Source organism: Botryllus schlosseri, chromosome 12 (genome assembly GCF_051294905.1).
Source record: "Botryllus schlosseri isolate E-star chromosome 12, Bs_hap1, whole genome shotgun sequence".
NCBI lineage: Eukaryota > Metazoa > Chordata > Ascidiacea > Stolidobranchia > Styelidae > Botryllus > Botryllus schlosseri.
In genome coordinates this window covers 18,234,472-18,254,702 of record NC_137247.1, presented here as the reverse complement: position 1 = coordinate 18,254,702, position 20,231 = coordinate 18,234,472, and the positions used below count along the sequence as shown (strand labels likewise).

Sequence of the window (20,231 nt, the reverse complement as noted above, 5' to 3'; positions counted from 1 at the left end):
AAATTACTGATCCGGCTCCGATCCGATCCGGCCATAATTTAAAAAATCCGGCCGGATATCCAATCCGGCTCCGGTCCATGCTCCGCACTAATAGCCGGCGAGATACTGTTACACACTGCAGGTGCGGCATATTTGATAGAGCGATGATCTTTTTTGTCGACCATATGGTCGTTGGGGGACGTGGACGTGTGTGTGTTGTAGTTATGAACTTTTTAAACCGAGGTAAAAAAGTCATTGACGTTTTTGGGACAGTGACCGTAGTGCAACTGATACATAAACTTGGCAATTTCTAGATTTCCCATTTCTTTTATGCTTATGACACTGAATGTTTTGAGCAGTGATTTATTGGACATATATCCTGGTCCTTTCGGGGCTCTGGCTATGATACAGATGACCTGATGTTGTGGTTTTTGTAGTGGCTTCAGGGCGCTAACACTGACAGCACCCCAACAGTTGATGCTATATTGTAACGTCGATTGGAATAATGATTTAAAGAGTATCAGAAGGACGCAGACTGGCAAGTAATCTTTAAGACTGTATAACAGACCACGGTTCCGTGATAATGTTGCTTCTTGCGACTGGATGTGACTCTTCCAGAACAAGTTCGAGTCTAATAAAACCCTGAGGTAAAAGCATTTTCATGTTGGAAATAGGTTGACCAGCGATGTTAGCGATTAGGTATTTCTTGGAGTTTATGGCTAATAATTAGGATTTCGTGGCGTTGACGCAAACACTATTGTGAGCCGTCCACTCATGCACTCTGGGCATTTGATCATTTGTCACGGCATCCAACTTCGCCATAGATGATGAGTAAGAGAGGATATGAGTATCATCAGCAAACAGTGTGGTACTCAATGAGGAGGATTCAATATGTCGTTGACATAGAAAATGAAGGGGACCGGCTCGAGCACTGAGCCTTGGGGAACACCACCGGTAACCAGTTGAGGAGAGTACAAGATGCCGGAGATTGAAACCATTTGTTGGCGTCCAGTGAAGTAGGTTTTCATGAGTTCTAGTGGTATTGTAAGTCTGAATATTTTTAAAAGGTGTCCTCTTTTCAGATTTTCAAAATCTGATAACCCTAATATAGCCTATATACAGGCCGTGTTATTTTTGGCATATGCCAAAACTGCCAAAAATAACTTATTTTTGGCATTTTTCGATTTTTATTTTTGGCAGTTTTGGCATCGTCCTCTAAATAGATAGTTTCAGCCTCGAATTAGTCACAAAAACGCTTTATTTGGGCTAGTTTGTCAAAAGACACCACAAAATGTGCAGCATCCACGTATAATCAGTGCCAACAAACAATAATAAGAAGAAAAAACCTAACGATTTCATAGGTTAATAATATCAAATGAAACCACAAAATGTGCAGTAGCCATCGGAATCGGTGCCAATAAGCAAAAAAAAAAAGAAAGAAAAGCCTAACAAACACGCTCAACAGCTGCTTGTTACAGCTGTTGAATAGACTTAAATCGTTTGCACTGTAACAGTATGCTTCCAGACTCAGGTCAGCTAAGTTTCTCCTAAATTCATTTCTCGCCCAGCGAATCTGGGAAATATCGGCTTCAACAGTAGCCGTTGAGGGAAAGAGTGTTGCCAGTCATCCACAGAAGGTTTTCAGAGCTTCAAAATCTTTGGATGACCGAACCGGCTTCCATGCATCATGAAAAGAGATCACTTCGCCAGTGCCATCGATCTCATTCGCGGAAAGAATTTTCTTCCCGATCCTTTTCCAGGAGTTTCCTGTGTTGTCTCTCAACACATTCTATTTAGTAGCCCGACTATCATTTTTCCTTCAGTCTACCGATATATTTTCGGAGGACTTTTGTCACTTCAGGTGGCTTTGATATTACCAACTCGCATGGAAGAGTCCTGGGAAGGTTAGCTTGTTTAAGAACATTGACGCAACAAGACTATGCAACTCAGAAATAGCCAGACAGTTTGTTGCGTCCCAATGTTCAACTCGATCACAATGCAAAAATCGTGGTTAATTTTGGGGGTTCCAGTTCCATGAGCAGAATATAATTTATATTTTAATAATCAGTACTGCGGCAGCTTCTCATTGATACCCGTTTTATCAAATTTAGCGCTCGACAAGCCGGTCAAAAATGGTCGTAAAATTGCCTTTGGACAAATGGAAAGTATGACGTAAACCAAATGCAGTCAGCCGTTCAATCTTGCTGTGCCCACACTATTTAGGACACCATGCTTTCACCCCTAATGGGTGGGCTGGACCCAGATTAAGAAACCTGCCTTTCACAAATGCTCTTCTCGCTTGTACCGCGGTCCTGTTAACACAACACCATGAACGAAATACACTATATTTGGCAGGCCGTGTTATTTTTGGCATATGCCAAAAATTGCTTATTTTTGGCATTTTCAAATTTTTATTTTTGGCAGTTTTGGCATCTGGCTCCTGAAATGCCAAAAATAACACGGCCTGCCTATATACCTTCCAGTTTACACATACTGAGTTTTGCAAGATGAGCATCGCTCTAATCAGGTATGACGTACCACGACTGTTGATGAGCATCTCGATTGTCCAGTTATCCACATTCTCGTAAAAATATAAGCAGCGTTCGGACCTTGATTTGACATATCGACTTCGCGTGCCGTCACACGCCACTTCATTTTCATTGCATGTCCTTTTTAAGGTATATCTTCTGTTACTTTCCAGTAAGTGTGAATGCTTCTTACAAATTCTAGAAGGCCGAGATGGGTGTCTGATTGAAACACTCTTCCACTCTCACACCCTCACACCCTCCTAACTGCTACATTTTATAGCAATCTTGTGGTGTTTTGAATCAATGAAAATATTAATAACATAATAATAAAACATTAAATAACATTATATATCAGCATTCGTGTCACCAAATATGACGCTACCGGCGTGAAATTTCTAATAAACGTGGCGAATAGGTCGCAGATCAATGTGCAAACTAGGTTGGAGCATTTTGGTAACAGAAAGTGTGAACGGCCTCTCCCGACGACGCGCGTCTCGATGATTTTTCGCACAAATATAATTATTTATCCAACACATGTTAACAGATGCCTGTTCTCAATCAAGCTTCAGATAATGTGTCAAGAACGAGATTCTCTCCAAGCATGATGCGCGTGTTCTAAAACATGTGATGGTTGCTGCCTGGGCATACGATATCGTATCGTGTCGTACCGATATTGTATCGTAGGCCCCTGTTGCTGATGAGATGGTCTCAATGCCCCTGCAAGTTACAGTCTTTAGGTCGCACAAGTTGAAGTAACAACTTCAATGTGAAACAATATGAAATCACCTGTACCATATAATGACAGTTGAAATTACAGATCATCCATGGTTTGTCCAAACCCGATATTTTTTTTAAAGAACTCCTATGCCATTGAATAATCCTATGCCGCCTTCCTGGCTTGAAAAGCGGTGATTTGAAGTAATCCACCATTATCATAATAAGGCTTCATTGGAAAGTTTCTAAGTGTATTCTGTCAACCTCATTGTAGCTTGTACGCATTGAGTGAACAAGCGAAGACCTCCCGGCTCGATAAAGTTTCACATTACGCCACGCTATTCTGCGCTTGTAATTGCTATCTTTGAATCCCAGGACAATGTGATAAGAAGTTCGTTTTATGCCAGTCTCATGATGTGGGCGTGCGTCGGGTATGTACGCTTTTTTCGTCAGGAATATGGCGATATTTAAACAGACCTCGACGGGGTGATGAAACCTGTCTTGCGGCGGCTGTCAGCGTGACGGTGAGGTAGAAACACTGCAGCTGAAGAGCCGAGCGTCGGTATTGTCACGGGTGTGATTAGAACGTATGACTTGTGATGATCAATCTGGTTTGAAATCTTCAGATGATAGTGCTATGACTGTGTCGTTTTAATTTTGTCATAAATCCTGTACTTTCTCTGGTTTTACGTGATTTCTCTTTTTCTTGCGACTCTTTTTCTTTCATCGCAGCATTTATTGCTGTTTGTTTGTACTAATAGTCACTCAATACGAAAGCTTCTCATTCGTATATCTTCTCGTCTGCGCGAGCGGCTACGCGCAAGGTTATTACCATCACCGACAGTTCTAATGACAGCAGAACGTTTGAAAACATAACGGTATGTGTGGTTGTATTGAATGCCGTGTGAGACTTTTACAAGTCACTTTAGGTAGATTAGTACTTTCTCTGAGCTACACACGTTTTTATAAAGGTAAAATCGCAGCCGCTGACATACCAGGCAAAGATCAGTAAGGTGAACTTCGTGGATGTATGTATCTGTATACGATTCGAAACTAGGTTACCATTTGATTGTATACAGTAAAGATTTAGTGCCTACAATCCGGTTCAAAGAGCTTAACATTTTGTTGTTTTCCAAGTTATTTATTTAATTATTACACAGTTACTGATTAATATGAAAATCCAAGTTATATTGGCCACGGCACTCTGTTTCGTGATGATTGGAGGAGGAGTCGCATCGTATCGTCGAAAACCAAAGTAAGTAGAACGATGAAGTGTACTGTGTACTGCAAGTGCTACTACGGAGCACGCTGTGACTATAACACGTTTACGATATACCCTGGGGTATTACAATTTCCCCTTAAGTTGAATCTGGGTATTTCTCTTTCATTTGGGAATATTCCGTGTAGTCATGATGAAAGCATTTGTGGCGATATTGTCTTGTGTTTATCCGTGCTCGATCGGTCTTTGTGCGTTTTTTTTAATTTACTTTCTCCTACTGCCATGACTTGGCAATGAACCCCGCTTATGAAACGTCACACTTTACTACCAAGCCATAACCAAATTCAGTGCAAACATCTGATTACATTGCGGATAGTCCATTTGCACAAGCCGATGATTCACAGTCAGGCAAACAACCGCAGGTAGCTCTGCTAAAGGTGAACTATTCACCACCCTATTTACCTTACAACCCATTATAGTGTGTGCTTACACATTTTATTGCAAGTGCCGGTCACATACGCAGAAACGGTGGAGGTTAGAGTTGATATCTTGTTTGGCGGTTTGCTCATCGCCGAAAACTAAACATACATCAAATTTTTGCTTGTCACAACTTTGATTAACGCTCATCTAATCCGACCTGTTAGCCAATTAGCGTCGCATCTAGGTGCCCAAGTCGCTTTCAAATACAATATACCGGGTCACGTCAACAATTGAAGAATGTTAAGATACCCGCGAGCCGCTACGAAGTTTCGAACGAAGTCTGCCGATTATTAGCACTGCGCCGCGGCTTCAATTACATGTGAATCATAGCTTTGTTTGCTCCTTACACATTGCTGTGGTTCTAATCTTTACATCATGCGTTTTCCGTCTGAATCTGAAGAGGCTTACATGAAATATCATAGCAAAACTATCGAATGGAGAGTGAGATGACTTTTAATCCACAACGTTCACTTTCGATGCTTTCGCAAAAGTGGGTGCTAATCGATATAGCGTAATAACATATACATGTATGCTGCAACTGCGAGACTGGGGTTAAAATACAGTCCACATCGTTCGCGTTTCTGGTCATTAAGCTTCGGTTGAAGCGAGCTCTTTCTATTACGTTTGATATGTCAGTTGTATTTCTATGACATTATCTTTTTGTCACACTCTTCCCCATGTACGAGAGTGATAGCTTGCGTATCTTTACGCAACCAAACGAATTCGCATCTTAATCATAAATTGATTCGTCACTCACGATATTAACGGCAGGCCTATATCCCCACACGCCAACGAGTGAGAATAATGATAACCTCTATCTACTCGTAAATTTTAGGTCACGTTCAATGCTTTGGCAAACTCGATTGTTGATATACAATGTTCTTTCCAATTCTCTACTAGTTGCTGACGATTACCCCTGACGAGTGTCAGCCGAAAATATTCGGGTTCATTTCAATATGAATATACTATTTAATTGTATATTGAAGTTCTGTACCTCCAAGAAGCTCTTCAAAAGTTTAATTCCAGTTTATGATGACTTTCCAGCAGACTCAATCGCTTATCCGTAAATATCAGTATAATATTATATTTTTATCTACAGCTGCTAATGTGGTTTTACTTTATCAATATGACCGTGCGATGCAAACTATATATCAAACTCCGAGTTCATCCGAAAACGGCGCTATGCGACAATTGTTGTTCACAAAGCCGACTACATTTTTGCATATTTTGAGTTGATGGGTAGCTGTGTCTGTATCTGTACAAGTACACGTGTGTAGTACTCGGAAATATATAGACAGGGTATCGGTCGTAAGGTAATAGGTTTCGTATAATTGATATACTAACTGTCTTTCTGGTGTGTAATCTTCGAATTGAGTCTATACCGGTCGTCTCCGTGGCTTTCATCAGCGACGGGATTCCGAGAATTAACATATTTGCTGCCGTGGCCTGCGAAACAGCGAAGATTAATTTCATTCTTAACGAAGATGAAACTGGCTTCATTTGTATTTTTCGTCTTTATTTCTATTAACCGTGTCGTCGCTACAATTCCTAGACAGATCTTGCGGTTCGGAATGCGACATAGCGTCTTGTTACAAGCATTGGCAAACATGATATGTCGTAGCAGGTCATGCTCCCTCACTAATCCCGACTGGTGTTAAACATTCATTATATGGATTACGTATTTCCTACCCGGCACATTCCAGCATTATGTCACAGCCGGCGTGATTATGTGACTGGTCAGTACTTTGAGAATCGAAATATGGCAGTTGGTGTTAACACATTGCATCCTTTTCGTGGTGATTTTCTTTGCTCAATGAATGAGTATCGTATGTATCCCTGGAGACATTGCGGTGTAAGTCGCGCGTGTCCAGACTGCCGGCACAAAACAGATGATACATATGCTGTCAGCGACACATCCTTCTTGGGAATAATGTAAGACTTGTAAAACATAATTTGCAAATGGTATTATCCGAGTTCGCTTTCCTGTATGCGCATTCTTGTAGTTAATCTGTTTTGATGTAACATTGGTGTTTGTCCGCGCGTACATAAGCACTAAGCTGGCACATATCTGTTTCTTTAGGTTTAGAAATAGCCTATACATATTTGTGTCAGAGAAAGATTGAAGCGCACGCTTATAGCTTCATTATCCGTTGCATTCAAAATTAATTATGACAGCTCTCCGTAAAATTCCGTTCACTTCCCTTTTGCGGTCAGGTATTGACTTGGATTGACCAGGTTTAGGTGGCATTAGTCATCGTGTAGTGTTCAAGAAGTCAGACACATATTACATGATGTAAACCGGCCGTATACGCAACCTGCAATTGAGTGACTACAGTTGAATGTAAATAGCTTGGCAGTACAAATTCATTTGGTCCCATTACATGCTCATTTTAGTCGTAAATGACGGTTGTGTTATTTCCAGACCGTACGAATGTGGGCAGCGGATTAGCACATCGCCAAACACAGCACTACAGTCAAAAGTCGTAATTAGATAGAATGACGCAGCACCAAGTGCTCAAGGCCGCAATGAAACCTTAATTATCCAAACTCCTTCAGCGTGGGCTGTTAGTTCGCGAAAATAAAACCTGGTTGATATTGAGAAATCTTCATCGATAGACATTTTTCTCGATTAGGATAATCCACCGCTCTTGAAAGACCCATCATCTAAGCCTGTCAGCGGCACCGATTTTACCGAATTTTTATAACGCTGGATTGTCATATTTTCGGCGCACTTGCTGATAAACGTGCTATCGATTACTTACGTTACTTACGATTACTTACCTGCGGTCGGCAAATTACGATACTTATGTTACATGTATCGTACAGAAAAGTATGCGATATGCGGTACATGGACACCGTCACTTTTTCGATTAGTAAGGCATGCGTAACGTGATTTCCTGATGACTATTGAACGTAAGCTAGAAACCTTCTCAAGAATGAATTAACCGTGCTTTTCGACAAAACTACTTAATGAAATAGATGAGTAAGCGTAAGCAAAGGTATATCCTCAATGAAGACTATCCGGGGCAATTTAAAACACGTGACACCCTGAAGATTCATAGCACTTCCATTACATATGATTATTTCCGTCGATGGCGTTAGGTATGCGATTGCCATATATTCTGTCCTGTCCTAGTGTATAAAATGTATGTCCGGTGCAAATGTGTGTAATCGTGAGCGAATCTGTTTGTGAACCTTGTCGAAAGTGTGACTGCATCTATCAATGCAATGAACTTTCGTTAGTTAAATATATTATTTGCTCCGGAGATCAAGCGCTTATGTTCTTCCAGGAACATATATAATTGGGACCTACTGAGAAAGAGATATATATGTTTTTTAGTACATGGCCTACTAAAAACAAAGTAGTAGGCCATGTTTAGCATCACAAATAATTAAAATGCGGACTACAAGTTTCACAAGACTCAAGTGAATTGATTGGGTGCAGTACGCAAAATGAAGTTCGTGAACGAGTTGTGAATTAAAATTGATATTAGCTGGAATATATGCTTGTCCTGCAGTTACAGTAGTTACTTAATAAAGCGAAGTGATCTGTTGATGTGATATCTTTTTTATGTCTTTTACGATGCAATTATACTCGGATTTAGTGATTATTCCAGTTATTGAGTCACACTGGCAGTTTTCATCATACTTACACGTTCAGATGTTATATGCGCCTGTGCCTGAAATGCCGCTATTACGTCGGGCCAAAGACGAGATACAGGAGGAGCGCGTCCTACGGTGAAAACGACTTCGACACCTCCGAAGACTTATATTTAGGTAAGATGAAACGACGTGCTCTCTAGCCCGCGGCGGCTCTCGAAAGGAATGCCGGAGATTTGATGGATAAAAGTTTTTGTTGGTGTTGGGAAACCGTGTCTAGCCCCCGAAAAATATTCCGCCGAGTTCTATTGTTTGATCCGAAGCGTCCGTCATCCATTACCGGCTGCATACGCCCCTGAACGTGAACGCGTTGTTATACTCGTGACCTCACACCGAGTTTAAACTTGGAACGGTGGTTCACGTCGGCCTGATAGAGCGTTAGACTTTGATCTATCCCCGCGACCCTCGGCCTCTCGTAATCCATTTCGTTATCATACGATACTTACAATAACGTGACTTGTCCTCAACTTGATCGTAAGTTTTGATACGCGTGATTCCAAAGTAGGATGAGGTATGCGGGCTTATATTCGAGTGTTGATAATTTCGGGGAATTCGTTTTCCTTGCAATTTCGTTCCAAATTCTGTTGTGAATAGCTGCGCGTTGCCCTAATGTCGTCGAATTGACGATAAGTTCGGAAGCTGTCTTTGGTAACCGCGCAATCCGGAAATGGAACCGAATCGAAATTTCCAAAGCAAACTAACGAAAGCTGAACAAATAAATCGGATAATTTCGCCAACAATACAGTGGGCTCTAAGTATCGAGTGCACGTGTTGGTAAATAGGGTCCGATCTATTCCGCGCGATGCCGATTTCACTTGAATTCACTGATGAATAACATATATACTTCTGCGAGAAAATCTCACATGTATTCATCTCTCTACATCCGCGCATAACATGAAGTCATTGAAACGAGCAATTGGATTATGAATCGGTGTCAAAACGATTTGTTTAAATTCGAAATCAAATCGAATCGTTTTTCATGCGATATGAATCGAATCAGGCATGTTGCATCGAGTCAACAAGAATAATTACATTCCCGGCAAAGACTTTCTGATCGGCTCTCAATAACAGTGATAACTGTTAACATATGTCTAGGGAGCGACCTCGCTTGGAGATCATTTTCAACTTGAAGACATATTGCTTATCGTTCACGAATCATACTCGATAATTGTGCTGCTACTGAGATAGCTGCCATGAGCTGCACAGTTGATCTCGGTCATCTTATAGAAATTATCCTCGGAAATATAGTGCCAGCAACTGTGGCAGATTGGAATGATGAATTTGAAGTATAGCGGTACGTTTTAATAGTAAAACATCAAAGTTAATCAACCCTTTGGAATGATAAGGATTTCCTGGCTTTCCAATCAGGCAAGTGATATATCTTTAAGTTCCAGTTACCTTTACGCCTTTCAATGACTATATACCCGCTGCTGGAAGCAATGCGAATGTGACGCTGATGGTCATTTCGGATTCATTGTTATATTATGATTTGATTTCATTTCGAAATAGTTCAGTGCTTTTCACTGTTTGTACAGGTTGCTTTGAATTTCTATTCGATTGACAAATGTCTCGCTGTGAATTTCGGTCAATGAAAAACTGTTTAAAAGTGGAGGATCGTTGCGATTCAACCAAAATGTTCAGTATCTGATTCGAATCAGCTGTCCTTCGATTTTGGTCATTTGTAGTGATATAGTTCTCGCAAGATCCCTTGCCTAAGTGAGAATGTACAGCATGTACTATAGACATCTACAATTTGTGACAGCATGAACACATAAATGACTTCTGACGTAACCGTGCATGCCTGATCCGTTCTACGAAGTAAAGGTAGCGCCATCGAAATTGTGTTATCAATGTTTGACCTTCGAGGGTGAATAGTATTCACTGGATACATATTCTCGTAACAGCTTCTATCGGGTCTGTAATGTTGAGAGTGGCCGACCGCATGGATGGTTCTTATCGCGAACGCCGCTGCGATGGCGCGAAACGTTTTGGAAGCAAAGTTGCAATCGGTTACAGACAGCTCCATGTCGCAATAACGTACAACGTAATTCAAGTCCTTATTTACCAAGTCACATTTACAATCAACTTACGTCAATTATCCGTCGAGATTCTCCTTAGACGTTTGTCGAGCGTCATTGATATCACGGGCGCTAGCTCAATTTACCTACAAGTCTCGCTACAAAGATCTCTTGAACGATTCTCTGCCACCAGAAAACTTTCCAGGAATCGCGGTATGAGATAATCCACTCAACCCACGTGGTCGACCTTGTAGAACACGGTTATGCGCGCCAGATTATGGTAGTATATGATAGTATTACCGAGCGGCTTCAGATGGTAAAGTATCAATATTCATGTTACGCACTTATTCCTCACTCTGTAAGCATGGTATAAACTGTACGCAGATCATTGTCTACTCGCGAAATATTTCATAGTAACCCTATACATATAATCACTTCTCGGAACATATTGCACTAAAATATAATAACATGACTATCATGGCGACTTACCCGTTAGATGATATCACATTTACCTCTTAATGGGGTTAAGGTCAGCGTAAATTGTATCTAATAAAGCGTTATCATTTTAGACGGAATAATAGGCGGACTAAATACTAACGGAACGTGTAAATACAGCAAATGAGTGCTGTAAATCTTTCTTGATCCTTGGGATACATATTTGCGAAATAATAGCGTTAGGATAAACACGGTCATAAAACTTACTGATCCTTTTCGGAAGGGCTGCCGCTATTGAGTCATTCAAGGTTTCCCGTCATTTCGCCGTTTCAAAGTGCATTTTTGTGCGTGTGTTCGCGGAACCATGTGCAGTATTTCTGCAAGATCAAACCCACGCTATGTTTTTGATGTTTCAGGGCACTCAATTTGCGTTTCTTAAATACGATGTGCTAATAGATCTTGTATTCATTATGCTGGTAAGCCCAATTGAACAATTCTGTGCCATGCACAAGCCTGTCGCCTTTACGGCGAATATGTGGCATGCAATACTGCAAACATGCGCGGCTTAGCATAACCTAAGCGCAGAAACGCGAGGTCGTGATGTGTATGCGTAATGCATCAGTGCTGATATGTTTATTCTTCCGTGTTATGTTTGCTTTCCGCCAGCGATATTTGTGCAAATAACACAGCATAAAAATCACGGAATTAAAGTAATTCCGTCTCAGACCCATCTCCTAAATGTCATTGATTTATTGCAGGCAATGAAAACTCAGCCGATAAACAAGATTCAGGATCCTATCTATGGACAGGACAAAACTCAAAGGTGGAAGAACCAGAGTTAACGTACGCACAGAGTAACGAATTCGACGTTACAACCACGACCACAGAAAGCTCTACGAACACTGCACTATCACGGCATTCCAAACATGTACTACCTGTAGCGCGTTATCACAAGCCGCACGCCAAAGGACCAGTGCGCAAGCGATCAAACAACAGTGTTGAAAGATGCCTCTATATATTGCAAACCAGATGTTGTAAAAAGCTCCTTGATATCACATCGTACATCGGTTTCAAGGCCCGGCGTTAATTCGGAAAATTGGGATTTTCAATCACCAAACCAACCCAAGCGTTATCGGCAATCGCGTGCCGTGTGCCGACTATTTTCATAACAGCCTGCGACGCCAGAGCGCCCAAAAAGTTTACTTCAAATCGACTGTTACGTATTCGTTGTTTTGCGTCGATATCGTGCGTGCGAGGAACATCAGAATGTCTAAACAAAATTTGGTATCAGAGATGACTGTGGACACAAGGCCTCTTGTATTGGAGTGTTGATGGTGACCAGTTCTTTTCTACATGCAATCCAATTTTCTAACGACTCACCGACGTTTCTGTCGATAAGTTACCTGAACGTTGTAATTTTATCATTCTTCATGATTAATCGCTTTACTAAGAGTGGAAACTGATATGAAAATGTTTTTCTACTATCGGTATCGCTTGGCACAGCCAAGTAGGCGCCGTGTACGCTAACGTACCAGAAATCTTTCTGCGTTGTGCTTGTAAGCTTGTCATATAGCCATAATCGCAAAATACAGCTCCATTTCTGGTGTGCGGTTTATTTTGAGTAAGTAGCGATCTTTAAGATCGTGTAGCCTGACTCTAAAATTGATATTCTCGTGATGTTACCTCTTGAATCAGTTATGTTTTGATGGTTTAGACACTGGTGGTCGATGGAAGCACAAAGTATGGTTTTGAATACTTATAGCCTTTGCGGTTTTCCCGCAGTTTCGAATATCTGTCTGGTACAGTATTCATGTTGCAAGTCACGACTGCTTCATGCAGATAATGTGTGTTCTAACACATATCAATTTGGTGTGCTCGGTTATGTGTACTTGTATACGAGTTTGGTTGCTTTAGGAAGATTCGCTGTAAACTGCTTTGATGTTTAGTACGCGACTAAATAAAAATTGTTACTTTGACTTCGCCTGTAGTGTGTAAAAGAAGTGGATATATCGGGGATATAGGGATCATCCTATGATATCTCATAAATAGAAAGAGCAGTCTGTATGAAGAGTTGAATCATATCCAATTTTAGGAGCCGTTAATATCGAATTAGGCCACGGTTAAATACGACTTACCTCTGATGCCGAAAGTGCATCAAATTGTAACAAGTATATGTTTCACGATTGTAAAGACCACCATGTGGTGAGGAAATTGCACCGTCAGAGTACTCACCTAACCCCAATAATACCTATGAAAGTATTGGGTTAATATCCAAATGCCATTATAATAATGCTGTAATCCTTAGCACATTTACGCCACATACTGAGGATGAAAGCAATGTGTGTGTATACTGTGCGATGTTGAGATATGTTCAAACACTGCCGACAATGCGTTAATGATCCTGTTATTCTACTTAATCTTCTCATACGCGTGCTGTTACGGGTACGTTCATCAAATATTTCTGCGTAGCCTACGCCACAGTAGACCAACCGTGAAGCGGATAATTGACGCGAATTGTTATGAGAAGCGATTTTCGATTCGTGTTAGCATAAACGAGTAATGTGGTACATGCAACAGAAATGAAGAACATATTTAACAAACTATAGTAAATCTGAGAAAAACGTGTTACGCACTGGATGTGACCTCGTAACATCGCGGCCTTGTAGCCTTGAAAATGTAACACAATTCAAGTTGCAGCCCAGTTATAGGCCCGCAAATAATTACGTATGATGATAAATTGCATTCACAAAAAATCTTGTTCTGCTGAAATCACCAACTGTACTCCTGCAGATTTGATTCCGAAAGAGCAAATTACAGATTGGTTCTTCGTCTGTTCTCAGCAATCAGTTAATACGCTAACTACACTTCTGGCCAACGCACCATTTCTGCAGGAAAACCCTATTTTTATTTGCGCGTTACTGGACGGTTTTGGCAACCTGTTGTTCGGAATACCGAATGATGCAGTATCTAATCTCATTGATTTTCATTGTGGTAGCTATAGCACAAGATCACATGATAACAGGGACATCGACAAACATTCTGATATTGTTGAAATGTATAAAACACAAAGGCCTGTACTATAGTCAGTAACTACTATTATCACCTACATAGTACTATCGCCGTGTTACCGAAACTCTCGTGCAGAATGTTGGCAGTGCAGGCTTCCAAAAGTGGAATATTCATATCTTTTTCGCAGTAAAAATAATCAAATGCGTATGGGCGACGGAAGGTATTTGCATAAGCAACGCGAGAATACCAGACACGTCTTCCGTGTGTTATTTAAATTTCAATTAGTATGTAATCGACTTGATATGTTTCATAATTGATTGATATAGGCCTACATTTCGCGTCAATGAGTTTTTTGAGAGTTCGCATGCTCACGCTCACATATTGTGGGCTGGTAATTATAAGCGTCTTGCTGAAAGTTGGTACTGAAAGACGAACTGTGAACCGCGAAAGGTGCGGTTCACTGCATTTAGTAGTATTTTCCATTCTACATCCACCATGTTGCTCTGTAGTGGTTTATGGAAAGTTACTGACACACTCAAGACCTTCACGGCCATATATACATCTACAAAGGGTCGACTTGTACATGTGAAGTAACGAATCGGGTTTTATCACAACCCAACTTAAACCGTGGTATTAGATATAGGAAACCGTCGAGATGCTATACTGTGAACTGCTGAGAAGGTCAAGAATCGTAAAGGACGAGTAGTTGATGAGGATGAAGATAGATGCCAATTTGCATACTGTTTTGTAATATCTCATCGCACTCAAGAGCACTCTGCAGACAACGAAGTTGTTTCGACCCATAGTCCGAACATTCACCAAGTGTGAAATTATCGTATTATAAAATACTACCGATATTGACAAAGGTATATACGAAATACTTGCGGGAAATCGTGCTAACAGCACTAAATTAGGGGTAACGGTAACTGCAATCTTCAAATACGGCCCGATCCACATTTTATACCATTCACCTCCCACGTGAACTATCTTGGCGATAACGCACGTTTCACAGATAAGCTGGCAGTTTAGATGAACCCGTTGCTATACGCAAAAGCTCGGCCTACTGATAGTGTCATCAGAGTTTAAGGATTCACCAATCCATGCATGCCGGTTCGGCTTTCTATGACATGAATAATATTTGGAGCAATGAAGTCTTGAACTACGTTGTGGGTGGTAGGCCTATTCTAGATGCATGAATAGAGAAGTCATTACCAGTATTGACATACAAAAGTTTCATTGAATTCTTGCAATCCATCATTCATGATTATACGTATTCAAAATGCTCGGAATTTCGCTATACGCCCGAGACAAGCACGACGGCATGCGTAAGACAATAATGTGGAATATAAATCAATGTAATGAACCGTTGTCTGTATTTGTGATTCAGAGGAATGTGCTATTTGATACTCAGGACATGCTAAAGCTTGTGAATTCCTCTCCAAAGCTGAAAACATTATACATAGGCATATGGAAGCTGCAAAAATATTAGCGACTAAGATTCTCTTCAATTATCGTTGGCCAATACCAAATGAGTACATAATTGGTCATTTTTATACGCAGAATTGAAAATCCACGCCCCTCTCTCAATTCACTATATAGTTTTACAATTACTGGTCATAAATGTAGCCTATATAAGGAGGAAACCTCAATGATCATCGGCCAAGTCTCAATGTTATATTGGTCTGGATATTTTGAGTAAACGCATGAGCGGGAAGGATCATTTTAAATAGTATGTTGGTAATTACTGTAGTTTTCTGACTATACCTCCTGTGGCACGGTGAAAAATGAAATCTTCCAGTTTGACCTTGGACCGGGCCTACATAAGCCCCGCCTTGGACCATGGCGAATAAGTCGATCAAGTGAAGGGCGTGGGGCAGATGATAAAGACGCTGTTGTCCTACCAGGCGTTTTAAATCTGGTACCATACAACCTATATTATATTCATTGTTTCGGGTATTTGACCAATAAAGCTCAAATAATGCTATAGGCATGTCGTTTGTTTCTTATCAATAGCACAACAGTCATCGCCTCCATTCATGTATACTTGGGAGGTGGTCGTTCTTTCAGTTGGTAGTTATGGATTCAGCTAATAAAAGATTGGGACCTGTGTAAATTACTATAGGTATCGAACACGATGGAAATAGAACAACAACAGTCACAGCATCAACAAAACATTTGTGTTATATTTGTTACTTGCAACCGCGCGCGATTTGATCATGTCATTCAAGCAATAATGATGTTGATATTCTCATGTATCTGCATTGCGTATAGAGGAGATTCGCAATTGGCATTACGATTTCCGTCCTGGGAACCGAGCCTTGTCTGCTACTTGTCACAATTGATTAATTTACCCGTTATTTAATGACGCTGGTAATGGTATAGTTGTGTCATCGAATTGTTGATCACTTTGCAAATATGTTTCGCCTCTTGACTTCTGGCGAAGTTGTCCAATTCCGCGGTCAATGCACTGCTCCAATTCCCAGCACAAAGTGACGGCAATTGAATCACGCGTCGCATGTATCATTTCAAATACTCTGGATCAAGTGGAATAAGTATTGCTCCATGATGTAATGGATTGTCGTGAATTCGCAATCGAAAAGACATTACCTAATCGCATTACGTTCGCCAGCGATCTGACAATTAGCGATTATCATTATTCATTCTTAACAGCAATCATCGGAATCTCATCCATATGGAGAATTAAGTATCTCGTTTTCCGTACAAGAGCCTCGAGTGCGCTGCGACACACTGCACGATTTTTTGCTACGTATTATGGATTTTAGTTCGACCGTTTGCCCACTAACTATCAAAACTGCTCTGCTCCCTTGCATACGTTTACGTATAACCCGCGATGAAGTCCGGTTAAAATCAATAGTTAACAGGTTTAGTAACAATATTGCAACAATATCCGAACTCTGGAATCTTTCTGGTCAAACCTATAGGAGTCGCTATGTTCGCCCAAAGTTGAAATTAATAAAATTGTATCAAGGGTTTAGTATCTTACAAGAGTGCCATGATTTCGTTTAATCGCGGGCAATAGTCCCGGTCACTATATTGACAAACACTGATTCACGTTCTTTAATTAATTATAATCTTATGAATGTATTGCTACAATCTTCATCATTCAGACTGCTTCATAATGAACAAAGAGGCACGAGTTCGGTGACCGATGGTAGAGACATAAAGGTGTCTCGTCATAGACACTTCCCATCCAAAGATCTTGATATAATCCAGCACTGCTATTTACCGAATGGTCCTGGATCATGCATACCTCTCCGTCATAAACATTTACCTATAGTGACAGTGCAATGAGTGCATTTACGAGGTGAAGAGAACAGTATCCTACCTGTTGACGTTGCAACAAAACACATGAACTCATATTATAGCATAGATTTACCTGTTTACTTTTAAGAGCGTGGCTTGGTTTTCTGTCGATGATTCAAATGGAAATTTAGAATTTCTAACCCACAACTTGAACAGGATGTTTAGGAAAGATTATGTACTGTTGAGAAATGGTCAATCTTCGCGCGACTTCGGGCCAATTCATCGACGTAAATGAACTGTTCATTAACGAATGCTAGGTCAACATGTTGCGATATTTATACGTACGTATCTCTTGGCCCTGGGGGTTAGCAACATGATATGTATATTCCTCAATACACTGATTTTTTATCAAAGGATAATTGGATTTTGTGTTCGAAACACCTTTCAGATTATGAGACATCAGCAGGCTGACTAATACTTGTCGAATCATTATCTGTATAGGAGTCAACAGGACAATAATAAATCAGTCAAACTAGTCATTAGTCATGCATGACGAAAGTCTTGTTAATAATACAAGTTTCTTCTTGTAATGCAAAGTCACGTCCATTTCCAGTACGGGAACGACAGACGTTTTGAGTACATTTTTACGAGATTCCCTTGCATTGTCAGTCACGTGATATGCCCCGTAAAGGTCCCAAGGCCCTGACAGACTCCGTCGAAGTGCTCAACTATACAACTAATCAAGCGTATCTACCACTTGCTGAGGCCGGGATATTGTTCTTCATTTTGATCTATTTCCCACTGTGCACCGGAGTGAAGTTGCCCATATGCGGCAAAGATCATCAGCAATGCAATATGAGCTAAGAGGGTTCAGTGTCATACGTTGAACACTTACAAGAGATGTATTAACACTTGAGTCACATTCCTACCAGAGGTGGTCAAAGTAGTCAAGAAAGCTACTTGAGTAGAAGTAGAAGCAGCGACGGAAGAAATCTACTCGAATACGAGTAGAAGAACTTCTTTCACAAGCAACGTAAAACTACTTGAAGTAGAAGTAGAATTGATTGACTTCAAATCTACTCAAGTAAGTATAGTTGTGGAGACGATGGTAATTCGTTCGCATGGACTGTCGAAAGCTGCAAATTGAGCTATGCGAAAGGTGCAGATCTTGATTCATATTGATGCATACCAGGAGATATCCAACTTTCGACAGCATAAGTATTCGTCCAATCATGAGATGAAAATAATAGTATTGATATGGAAATGCGACACTAATCCTTGTTTACTCGAACAGCCCGTTTTAGAAAATATCATGGTATGGCGCCCTCCCCCATATTATAAGGCGAGTAATTTAGTCGAAGATCAATACGGAGAAGTTGTATTGGATACGGTGTTAACATTTTGCACGATTAGTAAACGTTGATAAAAAATATGGTAGATAGTAAAAATGCCATATTGTGCAGCTTAATTTCCGGAAATGTTCTCTAGACAAAAGAATTGAAACTAATTAGAACTCAAAGTATGATACTGGGAATTGAAAGAGAACTATAAATACTACTTCTAAAAGCGGAAAATGTATTTCATGTCTTTGGTCCAGAAGATTTCAAAGGTGGTATGCTAAAACATGTCTAAAGCTAAAAAAAAGTCAGAGTCCACTTTTCGAGATTAGGACACGCCATGGACTGCTGAATTGCGATATGATAAGTAAATGCTAGATTGCGAAACATCAGTTTCAAACGTTATGAAGGGCTATATATACTGTGATGAAATATTTTATATGGGGGGCAATGTGTGAACAGAACCGCGCAACCCGCTACCTAAATTATATTCACCGATACTTTCGTGAAATCATATTGGTCATTCCATATTCACTGTGCGCGAAGCGCGACGAAAATTCTGGGCTATACTCAATATTTAAGAAAGTTAAATGTTGATACTCCGTGAAAACAGCCAAGAGATTCCTCAGACTATCTTTCTGATTGGAGGATTAAACTACTTCTACTTGACAAACTGAAAATAGCGAAAAGTAAGTAAGTAGATCACAAAATATCACGAAGTAGGAGTAAAAGTAGCGGGAGATTATATCTACTTGAGTAAGTACCCAAGTAGCGGAAAACTACTTGAGTACTTCAAAAAAGTAGAAGTACTTCGTTACTGACCATGACCACTTTTGATTCCAACAAAAATATTTTGCATTTTTGGGTAAATTTAACATTTTCAAACTGTTCGAAATCCGAGATTAGCGGTTGGAATGAATTCAAATTTGATGTGCGTCGATTTTAAGGCAATCCAACGATTTAATCACCTAGCCAGCAAGATTCAGGAAAAAAATTTTTTGAACAGCCCTAATGGACATGGACATGGACACCTGGACGCTATGCGATACTCCATTCCATTTGTATCATTACTCAATATCTTTAGTCGGCACATTTCGATTCACGGCTGGAATGCTTTGTGGCAATCGACCAACTTCGCCCCGCGTCTATACTCGTGCGTGTCATGGATCCAGAATGCCAGACCTATATTCCGATGACGTGGTGATTTAGCCTTTACTCTTCTCATGGTTGGTCGGGACATTGAAATAACGCTGCCCTCCTTCGTCATTATATGAAACATCTTATTATATGAGCTGGTAGCTAAACTCCCACTCACTGCTGGGATAATTTACGACGAGGGTCTGGCGCTACAGCTTTTATTGACAGAATACTCGGATTAGAATGATTGCGACTGGGAAAACAAAAATGCCGCTGGTCATCCATAGCGATTCCAACCCTAGAAGTTGCACGACGTAATGCTTTGGCGACAAGCCGAAGTCTAAAGGTTGAAATTTCGGACGCCATTTTGATACAAGCAAACCTCAAAGCAATGATACCAACGATCAACGAAATTGCAATCATGGGTCGCATCCTCACCAGTGACGTAATA

At 40.5% G+C, this 20,231-nt stretch overlaps 2 protein-coding genes across 3 annotated transcripts in view; one reads left to right on the top strand and one right to left on the bottom strand.

The window, feature by feature from the left end:
* LOC145451556 (KH domain-containing RNA-binding protein QKI-like) overlaps positions 1-20,231 on the bottom strand; it is a 256,270-nt gene that overhangs the window by 119,248 nt on the left and 116,791 nt on the right. The gene's annotated exons all lie outside the window — the stretch shown is intronic.
* Positions 4,356-13,009, top strand: LOC145451568 (uncharacterized). The gene is made up of 3 exons (XM_080329782.1): positions 4,356-4,476; positions 8,582-8,697; positions 11,792-13,009. Exons 1-3 carry the CDS (start codon positions 4,394-4,396, stop codon positions 12,118-12,120), a joined length of 528 nt encoding a protein of 175 aa, XP_080185908.1. The 5' UTR covers positions 4,356-4,393; the 3' UTR covers positions 12,121-13,009.